Raw genomic sequence first — 20070 nt, 5'->3', positions numbered from 1 at the left:
CTTACCTAAGTGGTGCAACCTCCCCTTCCATCAAGCTCAGACTTCCGTCACCACTTCCGATCTTGCCATCCCACCACTCAAGTCGTTCTGATACTCAACCTCAACCCCCGTCCACTCAAAGCCATTCGCCATGTTCCCTACTCGTGTTCTGCGCATGCAGGCCTCCCGGCCTTTCGCTTTTCCTACTCCTGTGAGTTGGCTCCCGGTCCCCCGTGCTGGCGTGGAAGTTGGGGAAAAATTACGTGTGGCAGGGTGGCTAACAAGTGGCTACAGAAGGAAAACCAGAGCGGTATGGGGTTCCCTCCCCGGTTTGCGCATAGGACGGATACTTGATTGATGGAACTGTGTTGTTGGAGGTGGGAATTGGACTAACGCCTGGCTTCTAGCCCACACTATCTCTCAGCGTCTGCGCACTCTGAAGAGAGTTCCCCCGGAGTTGATCCCTCTCGGTACGTCGCGGTTCAATGATTAACGCCTTGCCATTGGTTTACAGCAGAGCTAACGATTGTTTCTTGAATCCTACAGGTCTGGTCCTTGGGTATGTTTATTTCCTGATATCCTTTGGCTTCTACATGACATGCCGTGAAATCTAATCCCGACCGCCTCCTCCTACCCTCCTCTCCCCTCCCACTCCCGCAGTCTTCATCTGCCCTCCACTGACGCAGTTCCATCGCAGTGTCGCCGTCGGTGCTGCCATCTACTCCAGCACCCGCAAGCTCATGACCGACAAGACCCTCCGTCTGTACCGCAACAGCCCCGAGGACCGCGAGCACTAAGAATGTACCATCACATTTGATTTCAAATTGCAATGGGCGATTCTTTGTTTGATTTTTCGGCGATCTGTATCATTCACGGGGTAGTCAGGCCTTGTCGCGTGGCCAGAGATAAGAATGGAATGCTCGAAAATTCTCAGGCTCAGGGTTGGAGCGCGTGTAAATAGTACGGCTTTAAACGAAGGGTTCCTGATGGTGTAATATCGCAATATTACTGTCGCCCGCTTCTTGGCTTCTCTTTTATCTTCGTTTCGCCAGTTTCCCCTGGCGTGAGTGGATTTTATCGTAGAGCTCATTCCGGCTTGGGTCCCGCCACGTCCAGTTCCTCGAGTCCTTGCATGGGATCTTGACGTTCGGCTCCATCGGTCTCGCCTCCCTCGGCAGCCAATTTGTCTTCCTCGTCGACGGCATATTTGGCCAAGTACCCCTCCTATTGTTTCATACGTAATTAGCAAATGATCTATAATGACAAGATGAACGTCATGGCGTACCTGTTCCCAGATAGCTGTCTTGCTGCCGAGTCCTTCGTTGCTGTCCTTCTGCGGCTTAGCAGCAGCAACCTTGATTGTCCGGCCATATAGTTCGCTTCCATCCATATTGTCGATCGCCTCTTTTGCATCCTCGGGCAGATCAAACTCCACATATCCAAAACCGCGGTGGAGCTCGTTGGAGTTCGGAAGGTCGGGTTTGGGGAGCGTAATATCGACCACTTCACCAAAGGGAACGAATGCTTCGGCCAGCGTCTGCATCGTCACGGCCTGGTCAAGACCCCCCACGTAGACGGTACATTTTAAGCGTGCTTTCTCGCTCATGGTCGGTCGTAGCAAATCTCCGAAATGGGCTAGGATGGAAGACGTCACTGAGAGGAGGGGGAGAGAAAGAGCGACCGCGTCGGGGCCTTTGTGCTGAAAGCCTAGGCAAAGCTCTAGACTTTGGGACGGAGCAACCTGATATCACGTGGTGCCTCCGGGGTGGGTGTTTTGGCGAGGGCCCAAAGCGGTTTAGGGGCCAGCAGCCCCCCCGAGCGCCTCCAGGAGGACACTTGGTTGATTGCAGTGACGCCCTCGATCGCATACTTGGCAACTCACCGTACATGCACCCCTCGGTTCTCCTATAGAGAGGGGAGGTTTCTTTCTTGGGTTGTTTCTCTGCTCGTGTTTCTGGTTCTCCCGCTCCTAGTGTTGCTTCTCCACCTTCTGTCTATGACCTTTGGTGCCAGACCCTTCTAATTCGTGTCTGGTCCTAACTCTCCTAATCTATACCCTTTCCTTTTCCCGCCGCTCCTTTACTTCTCACCATGGTGCGTCTGAGGGAGATTCCCCGGACGGCCACTTTCGCCTGGTCCCCCGGGGCTGCGTCGCCTTTGATTGCTACCGGTACTCGGGCCGGTGCTGTTGACGTCGACTTCTCCAATCAGACATGTCTGGAGCTCTGGGATCTGGCACTTAGCCGCCATGAAACCGGCGGAGAGCTACAGCCGGTAGCTAAGATTGATACGGATTCCGGGTAAATAAAGCCTTGCATCTACACTGCATTCTGCCGTATAAGGGAGGCCGGCGTGCTAACTATATCGCTCCGATAGCTTCAATGACCTAGCGTGGACGGAATCCGAAGATAACTCGCGGGGTGTGATAGCCGGTGCTCTGGAGAACGGCTCGTTGGATCTGTGGGATGCCGATAAGCTGCTTAATGGTTCCGAGTGAGTTGGCGAGTGTGCTATATACCGGGGCTGTACAATTGGCTGACGATTACGAAGTGATGCTGTGATCTCGAGAACGTCCAAACACTCAGGGGCTGTCAAGGCTCTCCAGTTCAACCCCAAACACTCGAACTTGCTGGCAACCGGTGGTGCAAAGGGCGAGGTAGGCTACATATGATGGAGAGACGTCTAGACAATCAGGCTCATGATCGGACAGCTCTACATTTCCGACCTGGACAATATCGCAAACCCATACCGACTCGGAGGCACGGCGGCCCGCGCGGACGACATCGAATGCTTGGACTGGAACAAGAAAGTTGCACACATCCTGGTCACAGGTAGCAGTGCAGGCTTTGTTACTGTGTGGGATGTCAAGACAAAGAAGGAGAGCTTGACTCTTAACAACATGGGCCGGAAGGCAGTTAGCGCTGTGGCCTGGGATCCGGAGAAGGTGAGGCGTTCACGAACATCCCTTAAGCTTCCTAATTTGGGCTAACGCAGCGCAGCCTACGAAACTTGTCACTGCGACCCCTCTCGAGTCCGATCCCCTGATCTGTGTCTGGGATCTCCGTAATTCGCACGCTCCAGAGAGGACCCTCCGCGGCCATGAGTCTGGTGTGTTGTCGCTCTCCTGGTGTGCCCAGGATCCCGATCTGCTCCTCTCCTCCGGAAAAGATAACCGTACGATGTGCTGGAACCCGCAAACCGGCCACGCCTATGGCGAATTCCCCGTCGTCACCAACTGGACCTTCCAGACCCGCTGGAACCCGCACAACCCTAACTTCTTCGCTACCGCGTCCTTCGATGGAAAGATCTCTATCCAGACCATCCAGAACACTAGCACCGAAACCGCGCAGGCCATCGCTGATCAGAATCAGGCTCTGGATGGCGAGGACTTCTTTGCCAAGGCGCAGACTCAGCCTCAGGTCTCGAGCTTCTCGTTGCCGAAGCCCCCCAAGTGGCTCGAGAGGCCCTGCAGCGCCACCTTTGGTTTCGGTGGCAGAGTCGTCTCGGTCAACCTGGTTGAGAAGGGACAGCGTGCATCCAAGATCAAGATCACCCCGTTCGAGGTTGATGAAGCTGTTGGGAAGTCGACTGAGACCTTCGAGACCGCACTCAAGGAGGGCGATCTGCGCAGCATCTGCGAAAGCAGAGCGGCTAACGCTGGCTCCGATGAGGAGAAGGCTGACTGGAAGGTCATTGAAGCCCTGATCTCTAAGGACCCCCGCAAGGGACTGGTTGAATACCTTGGCTTCGCTGACCAAGCAGACGAGGCTGCGGATAGCCTGTCTAAGCTCGGTCTGGACAAGGAGGAGGAAGTCAACGGGGAGGTGGCGAAGGAATCCCGCGGGTCGGGAGCCAAGAAGCACAGGCGCCTGCAGTCGATGTTTGATGCCAACCCCGAGGCGGACAGTTTCTTGTCCGATTTGGCTGCCTCCAAGGGAGCCAAGACCAATAACCCCTTCCACATCTTCAACGGTTCGGAGAATGAAGCAGACACGGGCATTACCCGCGCGTTGCTCCTCGGTGACTTTGAGAAGGCTCTTGACGTTGCCCTCAAGGAAGATCGCCTCTCTGATGCCTTCATGATCGCCATCTGCGGCGGCCCTAAGTGCATTGAGAAGGCCCAGGAGCACTATTTCCAGAAGCAAACCAATAGCCCCAACTACGTTCGCTTGCTGGCTTCCATTGTCGGCAAGAACCTCTGGGACGTCGTTTACAACGCCGACTTGTCTAACTGGAAGGAGGTCATGGCGGCCCTCTGCACCTTCGCTGACGAGAAGGATTTCGCTGACCTTTGCGAGGCTCTCGGTGACCGACTGGAGGAAGAACTCCGCAACAACGAGGACAAGGGTATGCGCAAGGATGCTTCGTTCTGTTTCCTGGCCGGCTCCAAATTAGAGAAGGTCGTTGCGATCTGGATCGAGGAGCTGCGTGAGCACGAGCAGAAGGCTATCGAGACCGCCGCTGATGACTCTGCTTTCTCGATTCACGTCCGTGCTTTGCAGGGGCTCATTGAGAAGGTGACCATCTTCCGCCAGGTCACCAAGTTCGAAGATACCGAACGCACCAAGGAGTCGGACTGGAAGCTCAGCACGCTGTACGACAAGTACATCGAGTATGCCGACGTTGTTGCCACACACGGACGCCTGCAGGTTGCGCAGAAGTATCTCGACCTCGTGCCGGAGAAGCACCCTGAGGCTGAGATTGCACGGAACCGTATCAAGTTGGCTACGAGACAGGCAACCCCTCAAAGAACGCAGCCCGCTGCCGCTACCGTGACCAGGGCCGCCCTCAACAAGCCTCTCCCCCAACCTAACGCATTCCAGCCTCAGAGAGCCTACTCACCGGCTACGCCAGCTGCTGTTCCCAGCCCTTACGCTCCAGCTGCCGCGGCTGCCAACGCCTATGCTCCTCCGACTACCGCTACCAACCCTTATGCCCCATCTACCGCTTCCGCGCCGGCGCAGCCTGTCAACCCATATGCGCCCCCAGCTGGCGGTAGCAGCTACACCCCTGCAGGATATCAGCCGCCCAAGGCACCTGCTTACGGTGCTCAGCCCCTAGGCGGTGGTGTGCCCCCGCCTCCGCGTGCATCCAACCAGTCTCCTGCCCCTACCGTGACTACCTACACCACTGCCACGAATCTGCCCGCATGGAATGACCTGCCAGAAGGGTTTGCCAAAGCTCCTACACCACGCAGGTCCACCCCTGCCGCTGCGACGGTCGCGTCTCCTTTCCCCAACCAGTCCCCCACTCTCACACAGGGACCTCCGCCACCAGCAGGTCAGCGAGCACCCTCAGTTCCCCCTCCGCCGAAGGGCACTGCTCCTCCCCCACGGATGACCTCGCCACCTGCCGCGCAGCCGGCTTCGACTACGATGCCCCCTCCACCGGCCAACCCTTACGCCTCCTTGCCCCAGTCTCCTCCTATGGCATCTACCATGGGAGTCCCAGCATCCATTCCTCGGGGACCCTCTCCATACAATGCGCCGCCTACCATGCCCCCGCCTCCCAACAGGTATGCTCCTAGCCCAGCCGCTCAGGCTGCAAGCCCGCAACTGCAGACTCGGGCACCTGTCCCTCCGCCCCCGCAGGCAGCTGCTTCTCCGTATGCCCCTCAACCTCCGGCCGCGGGCCACTATGTCCCGAGCACTCCTCCGCCACACGTGCAGCCCCCGCCGCAACAAGCCCCTCCGCCTCAGGCCGCCCCGGGATCCCGGCCAAGCACGGCTTCCTCGCAGAAGAAGCCCGCACCTGCCCCGCCTAAGTACCGTAAGTGATCCCCTATACCTTGTGGTGGTCTCTGTTTCTGACTTCTCACAGCCCCTGGTGACCGTTCCCACATCCCGGCCGACGCCATGCCTGTCTATGAGATCCTCTCCGCAGACATGCAGCGCGTGAAGTCTCGGGCTCCGTCTTCGTTCAAGGCACAGGTCGATGATGCCGAACGGCGGTTGAACATCCTGTTCGACCACCTCAATAACGAGGATCTGCTCAAGCCCAACACGATTGCGGATATGGCGGAGCTGGCTCGCGCCATCCAGGCTCGTGACTACGAGACGGCTCGGACGATCCACGTCGACATCATGACCAACAGACTGGACGAGTGCGGCAACTGGATGGTGAGTATCTCTACCTTTCTAGTGCACTATATCCATACTAATAAGCTATCAACAGGTTGGTGTGAAGCGTCTCATCAGCATGAGCCGCGCCACCCCGTAAATCCAAGTCAAGGTTCACATTAAGAGGCTATGACAGGAAAAGGAAGTAAAACAAAGAAAGAACGATTATGAGTTGTATGTAAAGGAAAGACGAGTCCTCTTTTTATTATGCTTCACTGTACTGCTCATTGTCCAGTCCCGTTTTGCCTTGGTTGGGCTGTTTGCGAATTGTTCCTTCAATGTCAATGTTCTTACTATGTTTATTCTATTATTGATAGTATCGAAAAGTCGTAGGACTGTGCTTGTATCTTTCTTTCTTGGGCCTTGCGGAGCCTATACCGTTGACTACTCTATTCATGCGCATTAATCCTGTAGGAATACTACGTTAAGTATGTGTGTCGATAGTGCGATACTAGAACGAGAGTTACAGTGCAAGCCTGATAAGTACTATTTTTTACAACGAAACATTGGTATACTTTGCTATATATATACAGCATCCATCCATAATCATATCTCAAATACTACTAAAAACCTAATAGTATATCATCTTACCTCCCCGCCACACCCCCGATCCTCCCCCCACGACCTGCAGGGAAATTCCTCGCGCTCAGCAACGCCCCCTTCACACCTCTAATCTCCGCCCTAAAGTTCGCAATGGCATCCTCCTCGCCCTTCCCCACCCCTGTTGCCGCTCCACTCCCCGAATCGATCCCAGGCGTACTGTACATCCCATACCCAGAGAGCGGGTTAAACCCAGGTTTACTATAAATCAACCCATCCAGGTAATGGTGCAGTTCGTTCAAGCGCGTGCGCATCCCACTTTCCAGCGTGCCGGACTCCTTCTCCGTGTCGGAGCATTCGCGGAGCTGGGAACGGATGCTTTCGAGGCGTTTGAGGTGGTCGGTTACCGCTGCGGTGGGGTCTGCGGGCGTGTCTTTGTCTGTGCCCGTTTTGTTGCTGTTGTTGTAAGTTGCGGCGAAGTCCGAGGTGGCTGTTTGGGTGGCAACGTCGCGGTGGAAGAGCTCCGTTGGGTCGGAGGTGATGGACTCGGTGTCCGTGGAGGATGAGTCGTTTTCGACGTTCGCGGTCTTATTCTTAAGGCTTTCTGGGATTACGGAGACGTTTTGCTCGAGCTTCTCGTTCAGCTTTTGGAGGTTGCTTGTCGCTGTGGAGGCTAACTCTTGTCGCGCGCTTGTCAGGTTCGAGAGCATGGGTTTGATGAGGTATTCGCTTGCGCCGTAGAAGCTGGCGCTTATGCCGGCTGCACCGTAGAGGGTGTAGAGGACGCTGCGGAGGGTTACAAGTGGGGGTGGTTTGGTTGGCGTGGAGAGGAATTCGGGGTATGTGATTATGGGGGGAACGTCGCGGGTATTATTGGTTTTGGGGGTTGTGGTTGATGGTGATGGGGTAGGTGTGGTGATTGAGGATGAGGGCGTGGATTGGTTTGATGATGCTGAGGCATTGTCTGTTGGTTCTGGTGCTGGTGCTGGTTCGGTGCTGCTGGGAGTAGTGGTGTCCGGGGAAGCGGCCTTCTCTTCCTCGGTTGTATCGCTCGCCGTGGAGGTCGCTGATATGCCTAGGAGGGAGTTGATCTCGTCCTCTCGGAGGCCCTTACTTTGCAAGAATGACACTTTGCGATCGGTGGGGGCGTCACGAATGGACTCATCCTCGAGGAACTTGGAAGCTTGTTCGATGAGAGTTGACCGGGAGGTGTCGTCGGAGGTCGGCGACGAGGTAGACTCGGAGGAGTTGTCAGTGTTGGAGGCGTTGTTAGACTGCTGCCATGGAGGGATTGAGGATGGCTTGGGCTTAGAGTCCGCCATGGTCTGTGAGAGGAGTTGTTATTGGGGGAAGGAGGAGAAGGCGAGTGGAAGGAGTAAGTTGACTGAGGAGATAGCGATGGATACCCATGTGAGGGAAGATAAAGTGAGGAGAGAGAGTTTGGGTTGCCCCGACCTCGGCTGTATTGGTGGTGTGTATGGGGGCGGTACGACAGGTACTTTTGGGGGAGATGTAAGTTTGGATGAGGTTAGGGCCACCAAGGCTAATTGTGGTGAAACTTGAACTCTATGATTACTGGGCGAGACACTAGAGGATGTCTTGTCAGATAGAGATACTATTATACTATGGTGGTAATAATGTAACTGTTTACTAGCAACCCAGTATACTTGGTATTGCTCTCGGGAGGTACTGTTAGATAGCAGTAGTAAGTATCTCCACTCAATATATATTGTCCGATCTATGGAGATACTGTGGGAGTTGACACTGTATGAGGGTCTACAACAAGACTACACACCAACTGAACATGGCAGAAGAGATAGTAGCTGGCAAGCATAGATCATAACCAATCTAGTATTCCAAATGCCAGAATTATGTATAAAATTGAGCATAAATGTTGCGGTGGACATCCCCTGCATGCGAGACTTGGATGATGGGGAAAGGCGGCCAAGGATACCGACCGCCTGGCAGAACCGCTGAAGCCGCAAAGAAGAGGCGAAAGTCCGCGGATCTTCAAGGATTCTTCCTGCTGAAGGAAGCATTCAATCGAACCGGTTCATTCTCTGCTCTGCTCTGGTTTTGGGTCGCTCGATCAGGTACCGACACATACGTGTACTTCTCTGCCTGCCAGTCCACTCAGAACATCTGCCACTGTCGTCCAAGCCCAGGTCTCACTTGGGGTTGCATTGACGACCACTTACTTTCTACTAGAGAAAGCATCCATCACCTCTCGGTGAGTCGCCCTCGTATTGCATTGACACATCCTCGCTGCTCTGCCCATGTTTCCCTGTCGCGTCTCATCTTGTTTGGTCTTGTCTGGTTCTTGTTCTGGTCTATTCTGGCCTGGCTATACATTGTTCAACATCTGCGAAACATCAGAAAACAGATGATTACATCCCCTCCCCCCCCTTCCCCTTTTATTTACATTAATTATCCCCGAGGCCTCATCTATTCTGCCCGCGCACCATCGGGAAACCCCTGCTGGGTCAGTCCAGGGAATAATCCCTAGGTCCGTCCGGGTTGCGCCAGATACCGCACCACCGTTGGATTCACCGCGCCTTTTTTTCCTTGACTTAAAACCCATCGGCCCTGAACATCTGCATTCAAAATGCTCCCATTGGCCCCGTCCTCGTGCTCCATGTCGCGGGGAGATGTCCAAGTGGCGTCTGTCAGAGATGCGATAGGGGTGGATGTCCTGTGCCTTTCCGGAGTGCATGGCTCATCCTGAACACTGGCCCACGTAGTCATTCTTAGCGGTGGATGATGGTAATCTGGCGCTGCTTCTGCCCATCGAGAGGATCCCATCCCTCTTGACCTCCAGATGCGCTCATTCACTCCCCTCATCTCCTTCCCCCCTCTTCCCTGCCTCCGCAATTCCACCATCCACTGGGTCATCCTGGGAAATAGCCAGATAACCCCCCCTCATCACTGTTACTCTGTTTGAGTTTACTCCCAATCCATTTTCTGGCTTTACCATAACACTACCTCTGCTCCTCACTCTTGATCCGTTTCGAACTACCTTTGTTTCACCTTGCTTCACTCCTGATCTGTGATCCCTCTTTGTCTGCCTGTCGCACAGTTTATCTTACTTGCGCCTGCTTTATTATTTTATTCTGGTTGATCTATTTCCAAAATTCGTGCGGCTGGGATTGTATCTCTGTTTTGCACTCTACATTGCACATTGCGTTCTCTGTCATCAAGAATTTCGCGGGGATCTCATTAGCAGCCACAATGCTTTTGCGTCGCTCACTACGTTCCCGCTTGGGGCGGGATGACCAGCCGAGCATGGATGCTAACATGAACACCAGATCTACGAGAGCTGCCGCCCGGGCTGCTGTCTCCACCCCAGCGGTGACCATTTCACGCGTTGCATCTGAGTTGCACGGGAATTCCACTCATAGGTCTATCCATTTGACAGTAAAGATGCCGTCCAGCAAACTTCGTGAAGTTACCAGTGGTAGCACCCGAAGTGGTGCATCAACCAGACGTTCGGTTAATGTCTTTACGGAGAATCCCATTGTGACGGGTCCTCGTACCAGCAGACCCAAAAAGAAGCTTGTGGAAGTGGACACAAGCGATGAAGATGACCTGGAAGACCAGGAAGAAGATGAGGTGGACGACGATGAAGATGCGCCAGGTGAAGACGACGATGACGTAGATGCCGATGGCGATTTAGACATGGATGATGCGCCGCCGCAGCCACCAGTGTCAAAACGGCAGGCGAAAGCAGCGGCAGCGGCAGCGCCGAGCGGGAAGGCCGTCAAAAGTGTAGAGGCAAAAGAGATGGAACTGGATGATGACGACGAGGACGACGACGATGAGGAGCTCTCGGAGCTGGAGTCAGACGCTGAAGGCGAGCCAGACGATCAAGACGAAAGTATGATGGCCAATGGTGGCGCAGAGGATTTAGAAGGAGAAGAGGAGGAAGAGGATGACGACCTGGACAGCGATGACGATACCCCGACCGCCGATCTGAGCAAGATGACCAAACGGCAAAGGGGAAACCTGGGTAACGACTTCCTGCAACTTCCTATGGGTGAGTCTTCATGTTTCGCATGGTCATTGAAAGCATCATAAGTCTGACTGAGAGCAGAACCCCAGGTGAAAAAGCACCTGACGGCCGAGGAGCGCGCTATGCGTCGTGCCGAAATGGCTCGTCGTAGAAAGAACCTCAGCGAGAAGCGGAATGAGGAGGAGAAGGTACGTACCATCTAGGGTTCTGCAAACTGCAGCGGGGTGGGCTTTTCTGTACTTCGAGTCGATGCTGACATGAGACTCACAGATGGACACCATCAACAGGCTTCTACGGAAGCAGGCACCCAAGCGACGAGGACGCATTCCAGCTGCAGAGACAGCCGAAGCAGCTTCTGCAGAGCAGGAGGTCGCGGAACCCGAGAAACCGGACCCGACGATGGTGAGGTGGGTAAGTGGCCGCGAAGGCAGCCGAGTAGGTGTGCCAGAAGAATGGCTCGGTATACCTGCAGGACGTGTCTTTGATGGCAATGGCTCGGGCAAGCTCGTGCAAGAGGTATAACTGGCTAGAATGGAAAGATGGGCGCATCTGGAGCTGGGCGTTTGAAATAGGTTTCTAGGGAGGGTATAGGCTTCTATAATACTAGGGTTAAGTATGTACATTTACAGAGTGGATCATTTATATAGCTGTTTTCCATTCAGTGATCATGGAAGGTAGTGTAGAGATACAGGACGTTGTTATATTTTCATATGGCTGTTCTAAGTTACTGGCCATGGATGGTCATGAGCTGTGGAGTCACAGAGACAGTGGTGGAAGCTCGTGCTATACTCGAGCTGCACATAATCTGCCTGTGTTTGTAATCCCACTGCAGCCCATGTAAGACAATTTCTCCCAGTCACCGCTAGCAGTTACTGAGGAGTCAGTGCGGGCTCCATTACTCATTCTCTATTCCAGACAATCATGAACTCGCAAAAGGACCCATGCCTTCGATGTTCTGGCTATATATCACCGACCAGCGGCGTTGCGGTGTATGCATCACAAAGCGGCTTATTCATCTGCAAGCTAGCTCTTTTGAACCTCGGGGGCCTTTGCTTCGCTGGGCTGGGTCACTGGCTTGCTTGAATCCTTATCTGAGCTGGGAGTGGGTGTGGGAGCGATCTTTTGGTCTTGCGACGGCAGAGTCCTATCGGTGATGCATTCCGGTCAGCAAAGAACGGCATGCAAGACGTTTGACTTGAGAGGTCGGCCTTACTGAGGACCCGTCTTCTCCGTCTGTAATTCTCGCAATGCAGGCTGGAAGGTATAGTATCCTGCAGACCCGGAAAACGTAACAATTAGCAAGCTGATGGCAATCACATGCTCATAAGAGTGAGCGTGGGTATCCCCAACACCTACCAGTCCAGACACCCATGCCAATGGCCATAAGGGCCGGAATCCAATTGCGACTCATGATGATGATGTAGACTAGCCAGTGGCTGCTCGGAAAGTTTCTGCGCGAGAGATTGAGCGAGCAATGATTGCCGTAGCGTTAATTGAAAGAGCTTCGCTGGGCCAAGCTCCGGCCGGACCGCCCGCTGGGCAATCGCCAAATTTGCGCCAGCCCATCTGCCGTTTAAGCCCCATCGCGTCCCCCACATTTTCGACGCGTCGCATCGACCAGCAACCACTGCGTCAATTAACCCGCTCAACTTTCACTACCAATCCCGGTGGACCTGGACCCCTGGCACGACCCCCAACTGACTGGTCCGATCCTTGTGCAATTTTTCGTCCGCGTCTGTCCCTATAGATTATCGTGCGCAGTATCTCGGGCCCTGCCGCCGTTACGAGGTGATGAATATCTAGGGAGATGGGCCATCCGCGCCTAGGATACAAATGGAATCATGGCGGGCGCGAGGGTTCGTACCGGACTCGGACTCGGAGGACGGACTCGACAGCCAAGAGACAGGAAACTTGAACAATGCTGTCGAAGATTCGGTCGCAAATATTGGTGGCGCAGTTGCAGTTATCGTGGAGGAAACTACTGCCCTGGATCAACGGGATGAAGCACAACATGAGGTGCAAGCAAATACCTCTCAGGACAGCAAAGTCGAATGTGACCGTCCTGTGACTCTTCCTGTGAATTTTAATGGTGCCCCTAGGCCAACAGAATACCCTGACGGGCCTTCTACGGCACCGACTGAGGCTGCCAATGAGAGCAGCAAAGCCCAGAAACAATTGCCCGGGCTTCTCGAGGACAAGGAGACACCTCGTGCTGAGGAGAATACTGAAGACCCTCACATGCCTACACAATCTTCGGGAATAGCTAACAATCGGTCAAAGTCCGTCGACGAGGACGACAAATCTGAGGAATCGTTGCACGGACTCTCTAAAGATGAGGTAACTCCTCGTGCCAAAGAGAAAATTGACGATTCTCTCCTGCCAATGAAACCTGCAGAAATAGTTAATGCTAGACCGACGACTGCTGATGAGGAACCGTCGCCTGGACCCGCTGAGGATGAGGAGACTCCCCGTGCCAAGGAAAAGGATAACTCTCGACTCCCTGCGCAAGCTTCGAATACAACTAATGGTAGCGCACCACCTACCCCACGAGCCAAGGAGCACGACAGTATATGGGATTTCCCAAGTTCAGAAGACGAGCTGCAATTCGACTATCGACCGTTTAGGAGACCGCTCCATGTGTACTCAAGGAATAAGCCCGACAGTCAACCGCGGCAAGTTGAAGGGAACTATGATCTTTCGACTCCTTCATCCCCTCTGTCGTCTCTGGACTCCCTTCGCTTTGAGGAGGATGACCAAGGTGACCAGGAGAAATCAGAACAAGCAGAGCAGCCAACGAACGATTTTATTGAGGAATTGCTCCCTCCGCTCGATCTCCCAGAGGAAATACTGCGGGAAATGTCACCGCCGGCGCGGAGGTCATTACGAGAGCGTAAAGCTATCCAGTTGCATCCTTATATGTTGGAAGACGCCAAGTATCGGAATATGATGCGCGCAGGAGGCGTCAAGCCTGTACGAGTGACGCAGCCGGAATTGACTCGGGCTACAGGCGATGAGAGCCAAGGCAAAGAATACGTTGACGCCGCTGAGCCCATGTCCGACAGCTTTGGAGCAGAATTTGAGTTTCAACCCTCATCACCGATAGAGACTCGTCCTTCAGAAAAACGTTTGTCTAGGAACTCCCCAAAACCTGCGCTACAACATGGTTCTCCACAATTAGGTCGCTCTCCAGCTGGCGTGCTAGAGCGGCAACCGAAAAGGCGCAAGGTGTCAAGGCCTCATCACGAGCGTCGGCCTCCTTCGCGAAATCTGCAACGACCAAGTGTAGTAATCGTGAATTCATCTCCCATGCGTCAAAATAATGCACCGGTCTTCGGTGTTCCAAGCCCACCCCGTTCGGAAGAGAATGTTACTTCTTCGCCCGCCACAGGACCCTCCAACGTTTTTCGATTCCCTCGTGGTTATACCCCACCATCAGTGACTACCAATGTAAAACCAGGGCAGGGGGCTATAGCTCAAGAGGAGGATGGGATGGACTGGTCTGGAGGTGAAGAGGATGGTGGACCTGTTGATGCTCATCTGGAAGCGAATCCCACGCAGTCAAACTCTGACGCCGAGGATGCAAGCGCAGTTGAAAGCGAAAACGAGGACTTTGATGTCAGACTCTATCAGCGTCGAATCAAAGGGGTATTACCGGCGTCATGGCTGAGATTGGATCAAAAACAACAAGAAGGACGCTTGAGTGCTACGCAGCGACAGCGCGAAAGGATGCATTCCAGGACGGAAAATGCAAAGGGCGTTGCACGTAAAATCACGAAAAGCAACAGTGCAGCAATGGCATCGGGCTCAAACGCGAATCTTTCCTCACTAAGACAGCTTGCTGATCCAGAATCTGGTGATGAAGATGAGGCCGACGACGGGGACGATACGGTCAATTCCCGTCAACTACTAGCTAACCTTGGGCTTGAACCGTTCGATGACAATGACTTCGGAGAGGACATCCCGGAAGACAATCGGATTGATTACATGCTCCCACCAGCACCTCGTGCCCCCTCAACCAAGACCCGGCAGCCAGGAAAGAAACGGCCGACGTCGGAGGGTGATAGCATGCGCTCAGCTCATGCGCCCAAACGCCCTCGGATGAAGAGACAAACAAGGCTCACGGATCCCGCCCATGGGTCTAGAAAGCAGAAGAGACCTACGCCCAGCATGCCTAGGATTGGAATCCTGGACGCACCAGATGTTGTCTCTAGGTCCCGCGGTGAGCAACCGCTCTTTCTCAGGATTGCTGCAAGAGAGGCACGCTCTCGTCAGGACAAAGGGAGACGAAGTCCCACCCGGAAATTCTTCAACTTCAGTTCGCGCGTGGATACGGAGGACGCCAATAAGTCGCTGCACGATTGGCAAGAAGGACGGCTTCGACAGACGAAATTGCCTCCGTCTCGGCCCAAGGCTAAGGTCGCTGGGCGACAACCGCTGGCTGTTCTTTCTTCGAACCGGCCAGCCAGATCCCATGGAAGAGTCGCCGAAAGAGCGAGCGAAAACCGTAGGGTTAATGCTTCGTCAGGTCTCCCATCCAGAGCCAACAGTACAGCCGATGAGCACGCCCCTAGTACACAACCTCGCGTTCCTGGCCAAGTGGCTAAGACGGCTGTTAACTCCAGCAAGCTGATGCAACCAGAGCAACGGCCAAATAAGTGGATTGTTCGAAGAAATCTTGCTATCACTTCCCTGACCAGGCAAGACCCGCGGCCAGCAATGCTTGAGGTAGCAAACCCTCGTGGCAAGCCTGTATCACCATTGTCGTTTCAGAGGTCGCTCTCTTTGCTTGACCGAAACTATCGGCACAAACACCTACCGAAAGCACGGCAGAGTAACTTGGTCTTAGATCGCTTCATCTCAAGCCGCAGCTCATCTCCTGCTACTGCTGGCGCCCAGACCACTGGTACGAGTCAGTCTGCGAATAAGCCGGATGTCAGGCCGCCAGGGGCGCGGCCACAAGCTCAGCGCCAATTGAAGAAGCGGCCGCCGAAGCGGCTGGCAGTCAATGACAACCAATTTCAGCGACCTTTGGTTCTAGAATCAACGGATCCAGAGCCCCTCCTACAGAATGGAGATTTGCCTATAGACAGCTCATCTGATGCGCTACATGGGTTTAAACCTTCATATAGCGTGGCCTTCAACATATTTCCCTTGTCTACAGGCACATTCTTCCACCAAACCACATTTCTCGGAAGTGGGCAGTTTGCGCACTCTCTGGAGTTCCTCAAGAGAGATCTTGACAGAGATGCTGGCTTTCTCTCGTTCAAGGCTGGGGATAGAGCTTTTCGTTGGGGCTCGTGGAATGACGCGGTGTCTTCGGAGTTAGGTTTGGTCTTCGACAGCATGATTGAGACGATTGAGAAGAACGATGCCGGACTGACTGGAACACCGGGGCATACTGAAAAGAATGATTGTAGCTTATACAAGTGCCTGATCAAGTATGTTAGGGATACGCTCTCCTTCATCGACCCCGTCGACAGGATAGGGTTCGTGAGACGGGCTCTGAGCCTTGTCTGCAAGCTCAATGATACTCTGACAACTCTGGCCCCAAGATCTGAGCACGAGATAGACTACTTGGCAGCGATATGCTCGTACAATTCTGTATTTACGTACCTACTTCTTCAGATTTCCGGGCATGACCTTGTCGATGATGCACTTACCCGGGAGGTGTTGGGTTCGTTGACCCGAGCCGCCAAACAAACCATCACCCTTGTCACGACCCCATTGGGACAGAGCAGTATCCGCAGGCTGCTAGCAAACATCGAGTCTCCTGAGAAGCGCGACGCAGGAATTCAGGGCGACCATCTTGTTGCCGAAGCCTATGTTATTGTCCGACACATTCTTCGCGGTACAGATAGACTAAAAGGGTGTCTTGAGGAGCTTCTGACGGAATCCTACGCGAGTCAAGATAATGACTTGGTGAACCTGGCAGATATCAACCGGCTAGAGCGGGTGTGGCACTGTGTATTCACTACCTTGCCTTTGGACGAACTCGATGCTTCTGGCATTGCTCGAATAGGGTCGCGCTTCTGGGAAGCCCACGGGAACTGGGCCATTGTAAAGACACTGCTCCGTCCAGTACTGGACCGTTATGATGCCACATCTATAACGCAGCCGATCTCATACTACAAATACTGCAGAACACTGTTCCACAGATGCTTCTATCTCATTAATGGTTGGGGCTGGAGAGACTGCAAGCCAATACTCGACACTCTCTATGATTTCTTCGCGAAGAACACTCTGTACAACCTGAAGCACGAGGAAGGTTATAGGTCTCCTGCGTTCCTCGACGAACTCGATCAGAAGCCTTCCCTGGAAGTGCAAGCAGACGACCCATGTTTCCACATTCTGCTGAAGATCATTGCAAGTGGTCTGCGTTACTTGGTCAAAATTTACGACCAGAAGAAGGTTCGCAATTTTGCGTGGCGTCTGCTGCCAAACCATGGCCGCGTATATCCAAAAGAGAAGCCCATACGTCAGGAGGACTTGGATGCACTGAGGAACCACCATGATCTCCTGTGTACATTGTATTACGCTGTTCCAGACGGGTGCCGGCCTCGCCTTCAGACAATCAGGGACCTTGTCCATCCGGCCAGCTCCCATCGTGAGACATGCAACATCAGTATTCGCTCCTGGGCTAGGCTTGTCCGCTTCAAGCTCTCGACAAACGAAGATGTTGCTGGGCTCGAGCCATTTTCTGACTGGCATAATTATTTTGTGTCCGAACTTTTGAAGCAGCATGCACTTGCACGCCAAGAAGTTGAATCACAGAATGCTGCGGGCAACAAGTTCTCCGATCAGTTAGTTGAGAGAACGATTGCACAGAACCAGCGACAGATCGAGTCCTTGCTGAAGACCGCGCTCAACGGTCTGAATAGTGCTATTCGCTCAGCACCAACATTGCAACACGCCCATAAGCTTGTCTTGGGAGCACCTATCAAAGCACTACTTGGTCTCTTTAACGCCCGGATTGCTCGTGTCAATACCACTGTTTCTGATGCGCTCCAAGTAATTGTCACTTACGTTCAGAAGTGCGACTCTCCTCCAGCAGCTGAAGAAGCAAGTGCCCCTGTGGCGGTTGATGAAGACAGCCAAGAATATGGGGACTGGGCGGACATTGCGGCTGCCTATGGCGAGTCTCCAGCGATAAGTCCGGAAGTCGAATACGTGGAGAAGATTCTTCATCCTGCTGTGTTCCAACTTATATCGAACTGCTTTGGTGAGGACTACTGTCCTGAAGATGCAATCCTGCTTAGTGTTGTGGAGTGCTGGACGTCTATTGCGCAGACCCTTGTCAAACATGGCTTGCGACATTGGGACAGCTACCTTAGTCCCTATAACGGTGACTCCTGGACATCACTCCGATTGACGATGCAAACAAGGAAGTTCACGCCTCTCTTCCTGGCAAACAGCATTGAGAAAGATCCGCAGTTTGCGGCAGATTGCAAAGTCCAGGTGATCGGGATGTGGGTATCGAGTCTGGTAGAGCGAGTCTCGTTGTTGAAATACCAGCATCGCCTAACAGAAGCTTTGTTGAATCAGGTGGTGGCGGAGCCGCTATTGCAGAACCTGCCTTTTGCCAGGGACCGAAAAGAAGGAAAGTATCTGATTTTTTTGGAGGATCTAAGCCAGCGCCGTGTTTCTCTGATATCGAGTGTCCTCTCCAACATGCGTGTGCATTTGCAATTGCTGGAGGACGTAAAAGCCCGCGAGCTCTCCACTACTAAGCAGGAGTACAAGGAGATCATCCAAAATATGATGTCCGCCATGAAGGCAAACTACCTGGAACTGGGTAACGGTGCAGCCAGCGTCCAGGGCGCTTACGTGGACTTTGTTCATCGGATTGTCGCGTTCCTGCAGCAGCACAGTCGAGATATTTGCCCTATCGACCCCTTCTTTACCGACCCTGCGTCGTTTCCTCTACCTTCTGGTGATCCGACGTATATTGTGGCCCGGTTGAAGAGCTACGAGCCGAAACTTTCATCGGAGAAAGTAGCAAAGACGCTCATCATGTTCGTTCAAAGTGTTTCTGAGCGAGCGGCGATCGATGGGCAGCAGGACTACCTCGTCAATCAGCTACACGCATCCATGGCAGACACCTATGAGGCTGGCCTTCCCAATAAGCCAACCCTGAGAGCGACCTTGTTGCAGGCAGTGTTCCCAGCTTATCTCGAGGCGTCTTTCAGCAATCCAGCATGCTGGATTCTAAGCCGGCCCATCATCCAGACCATCACGCTCGTCTTCCAGGATCTCTTGTTCAATATGGACACCACGGACTCTGCTTGCGTGGCATCCCTCGTGAACATCATCCACTCTATCTTCCAAGCATCACACACCGCCCTCCTGTCCATGGCGAGCAATGCCACCATGTTGAACGATCCTGTCGTGGCACTCAGCGCCGCTGCATTCATCAAGATGATCACAGCCGCCTTGCCAGTCATCGACTACATAGACCGAACAACCGACATGGATCAAAGAATCCTCGCCCAGGTCCACGCCTTCCAACACTACGTGACCTTCGCCACGAGCCATCTCGACCAACACCTCTCAACCACAGACCTGTACAATATGCCCCACTCCACCGAAGCTTTCATCACAGGAGATACCTCCTCATCTATAGCCACGAACCCGCCATTCTTCCCCGATCTCCAGCGTTCCACGGCACGAGAACTGAACCTCTACCTCAACGAGAGCTGGTCCCGTCACCAAAAGAAATTCTACTTCACCCGACGAGGCGGACATCATCCGCAAGAAATCAGCATCCAGCCTTCTGTCGCTGCGGGACTCGAACAGCCCCCGCAGAAGATCCTTGGTCCTGTTGTCCAGGAGTTCTTGGATGTGGCGAGAGGACTCGATCTTGATGTTGCTGGTGACGGTGATCTCGTGCGAATTGAGGATAATCTGTTTGCAGTTCAAGATTCGGATCAGGTGTCAGCGTCTGGATCTGGGGATGAGAATGCGATATATACTCTCGACCTCGTCGATGTTATTGGATACTGAATGGCTGGAGACATTATAAACCTCACAGGCATGATAGAATGCCTGTGGTATTGATATTAGCATTGATAGTGATCTTGTACGATACTCCACTTTTTTATTCTTTTGGATGAAGAATTAGATAATTGAAAGATGAATTGCTAATATTCTACCTTTGCTATGGATAAATTAATAACAATACTATATATACATATTGCTTGCATTTAACACCGAGCAGAGAAGTGAAAATGATACATCAATAAAAGGAGATTGACCCCAAGAGATAGTATCACATGTACCCCCAATCGAGGTTTCCTCGTTTGATACAGAAACAAACCAATACTAGGGAGATACCCGTATAACTTGAATATAGACATAGACATGATTACTACCTGATGAACAGTAGAAAAGACCAAGCAAAGCAAACCGATCCAACCCAATGAGATT

General features: G+C 53.2%; 7 protein-coding genes across 7 annotated transcripts; 4 read left to right on the top strand and 3 right to left on the bottom strand.

The window, feature by feature from the left end:
• Positions 1-21: 21 nt before the first annotated feature.
• An02g01710 (uncharacterized protein) lies at positions 22-776 on the top strand (the record flags this gene model as incomplete). Its single annotated transcript, XM_059746084.1, has 3 exons — positions 22-205; positions 387-459; positions 677-776. Coding segments are annotated over 3 exons (357 nt in total), but the record flags the coding sequence as incomplete, so codon positions are not given.
• A 289-nt stretch (positions 777-1065) lies between these two features.
• Positions 1066-1585, bottom strand: An02g01700 (uncharacterized protein; the record flags this gene model as incomplete). The annotated part of the gene is made up of 2 exons (XM_001399274.1): positions 1066-1203; positions 1265-1585. The coding sequence occupies 2 exons, from the start codon at positions 1583-1585 to the stop codon at positions 1066-1068; spliced, it is 459 nt and encodes a 152-aa protein (XP_001399311.1).
• Positions 1586-2070: 485 nt separating this feature from the next.
• An02g01690 (uncharacterized protein) lies at positions 2071-6198 on the top strand (the record flags this gene model as incomplete). The annotated part of the gene is made up of 7 exons (XM_001399273.3): positions 2071-2279; positions 2356-2472; positions 2530-2635; positions 2690-2923; positions 2979-5748; positions 5800-6098; positions 6154-6198. 7 exons carry the CDS (start codon positions 2071-2073, stop codon positions 6196-6198), a joined length of 3780 nt encoding a protein of 1259 aa, XP_001399310.1.
• A 207-nt stretch (positions 6199-6405) lies between these two features.
• Positions 6406-7960, bottom strand: An02g01680 (uncharacterized protein; the record flags this gene model as incomplete). The annotated part of the gene is made up of 2 exons (XM_001399272.3): positions 6406-6517; positions 6690-7960. 2 exons carry the CDS (start codon positions 7958-7960, stop codon positions 6406-6408), a joined length of 1383 nt encoding a protein of 460 aa, XP_001399309.3.
• Positions 7961-8568: 608 nt separating this feature from the next.
• On the top strand, positions 8569-9137 carry An02g01670 (hypothetical protein; the record flags this gene model as incomplete). Its single annotated transcript, XM_059746083.1, has 2 exons — positions 8569-8966; positions 9077-9137. The coding sequence occupies 2 exons, from the start codon at positions 8569-8571 to the stop codon at positions 9135-9137; spliced, it is 459 nt and encodes a 152-aa protein (XP_059606018.1).
• Positions 9138-9140: 3 nt separating this feature from the next.
• Positions 9141-9994, bottom strand: An02g01660 (uncharacterized protein; the record flags this gene model as incomplete). The annotated part of the gene is made up of 3 exons (XM_059746082.1): positions 9141-9497; positions 9610-9703; positions 9816-9994. The coding sequence occupies 3 exons, from the start codon at positions 9992-9994 to the stop codon at positions 9141-9143; spliced, it is 630 nt and encodes a 209-aa protein (XP_059606017.1).
• Positions 9995-12121: 2127 nt separating this feature from the next.
• Positions 12122-19647, top strand: An02g01650 (uncharacterized protein; the record flags this gene model as incomplete). The annotated part of the gene is made up of 2 exons (XM_001399269.3): positions 12122-12351; positions 12474-19647. 2 exons carry the CDS (start codon positions 12122-12124, stop codon positions 19645-19647), a joined length of 7404 nt encoding a protein of 2467 aa, XP_001399306.3.
• Positions 19648-20070: the final 423 nt, after the last annotated feature.

Source organism: Aspergillus niger (assembly GCF_000002855.4).
Source record: "Aspergillus niger supercontig An02".
Classification (NCBI taxonomy): domain Eukaryota; kingdom Fungi; phylum Ascomycota; class Eurotiomycetes; order Eurotiales; family Aspergillaceae; genus Aspergillus; species Aspergillus niger.
The sequence above is the reverse complement of the archived record's forward strand: the minus strand, read 5'-3'. Positions and strand labels throughout refer to the sequence as shown.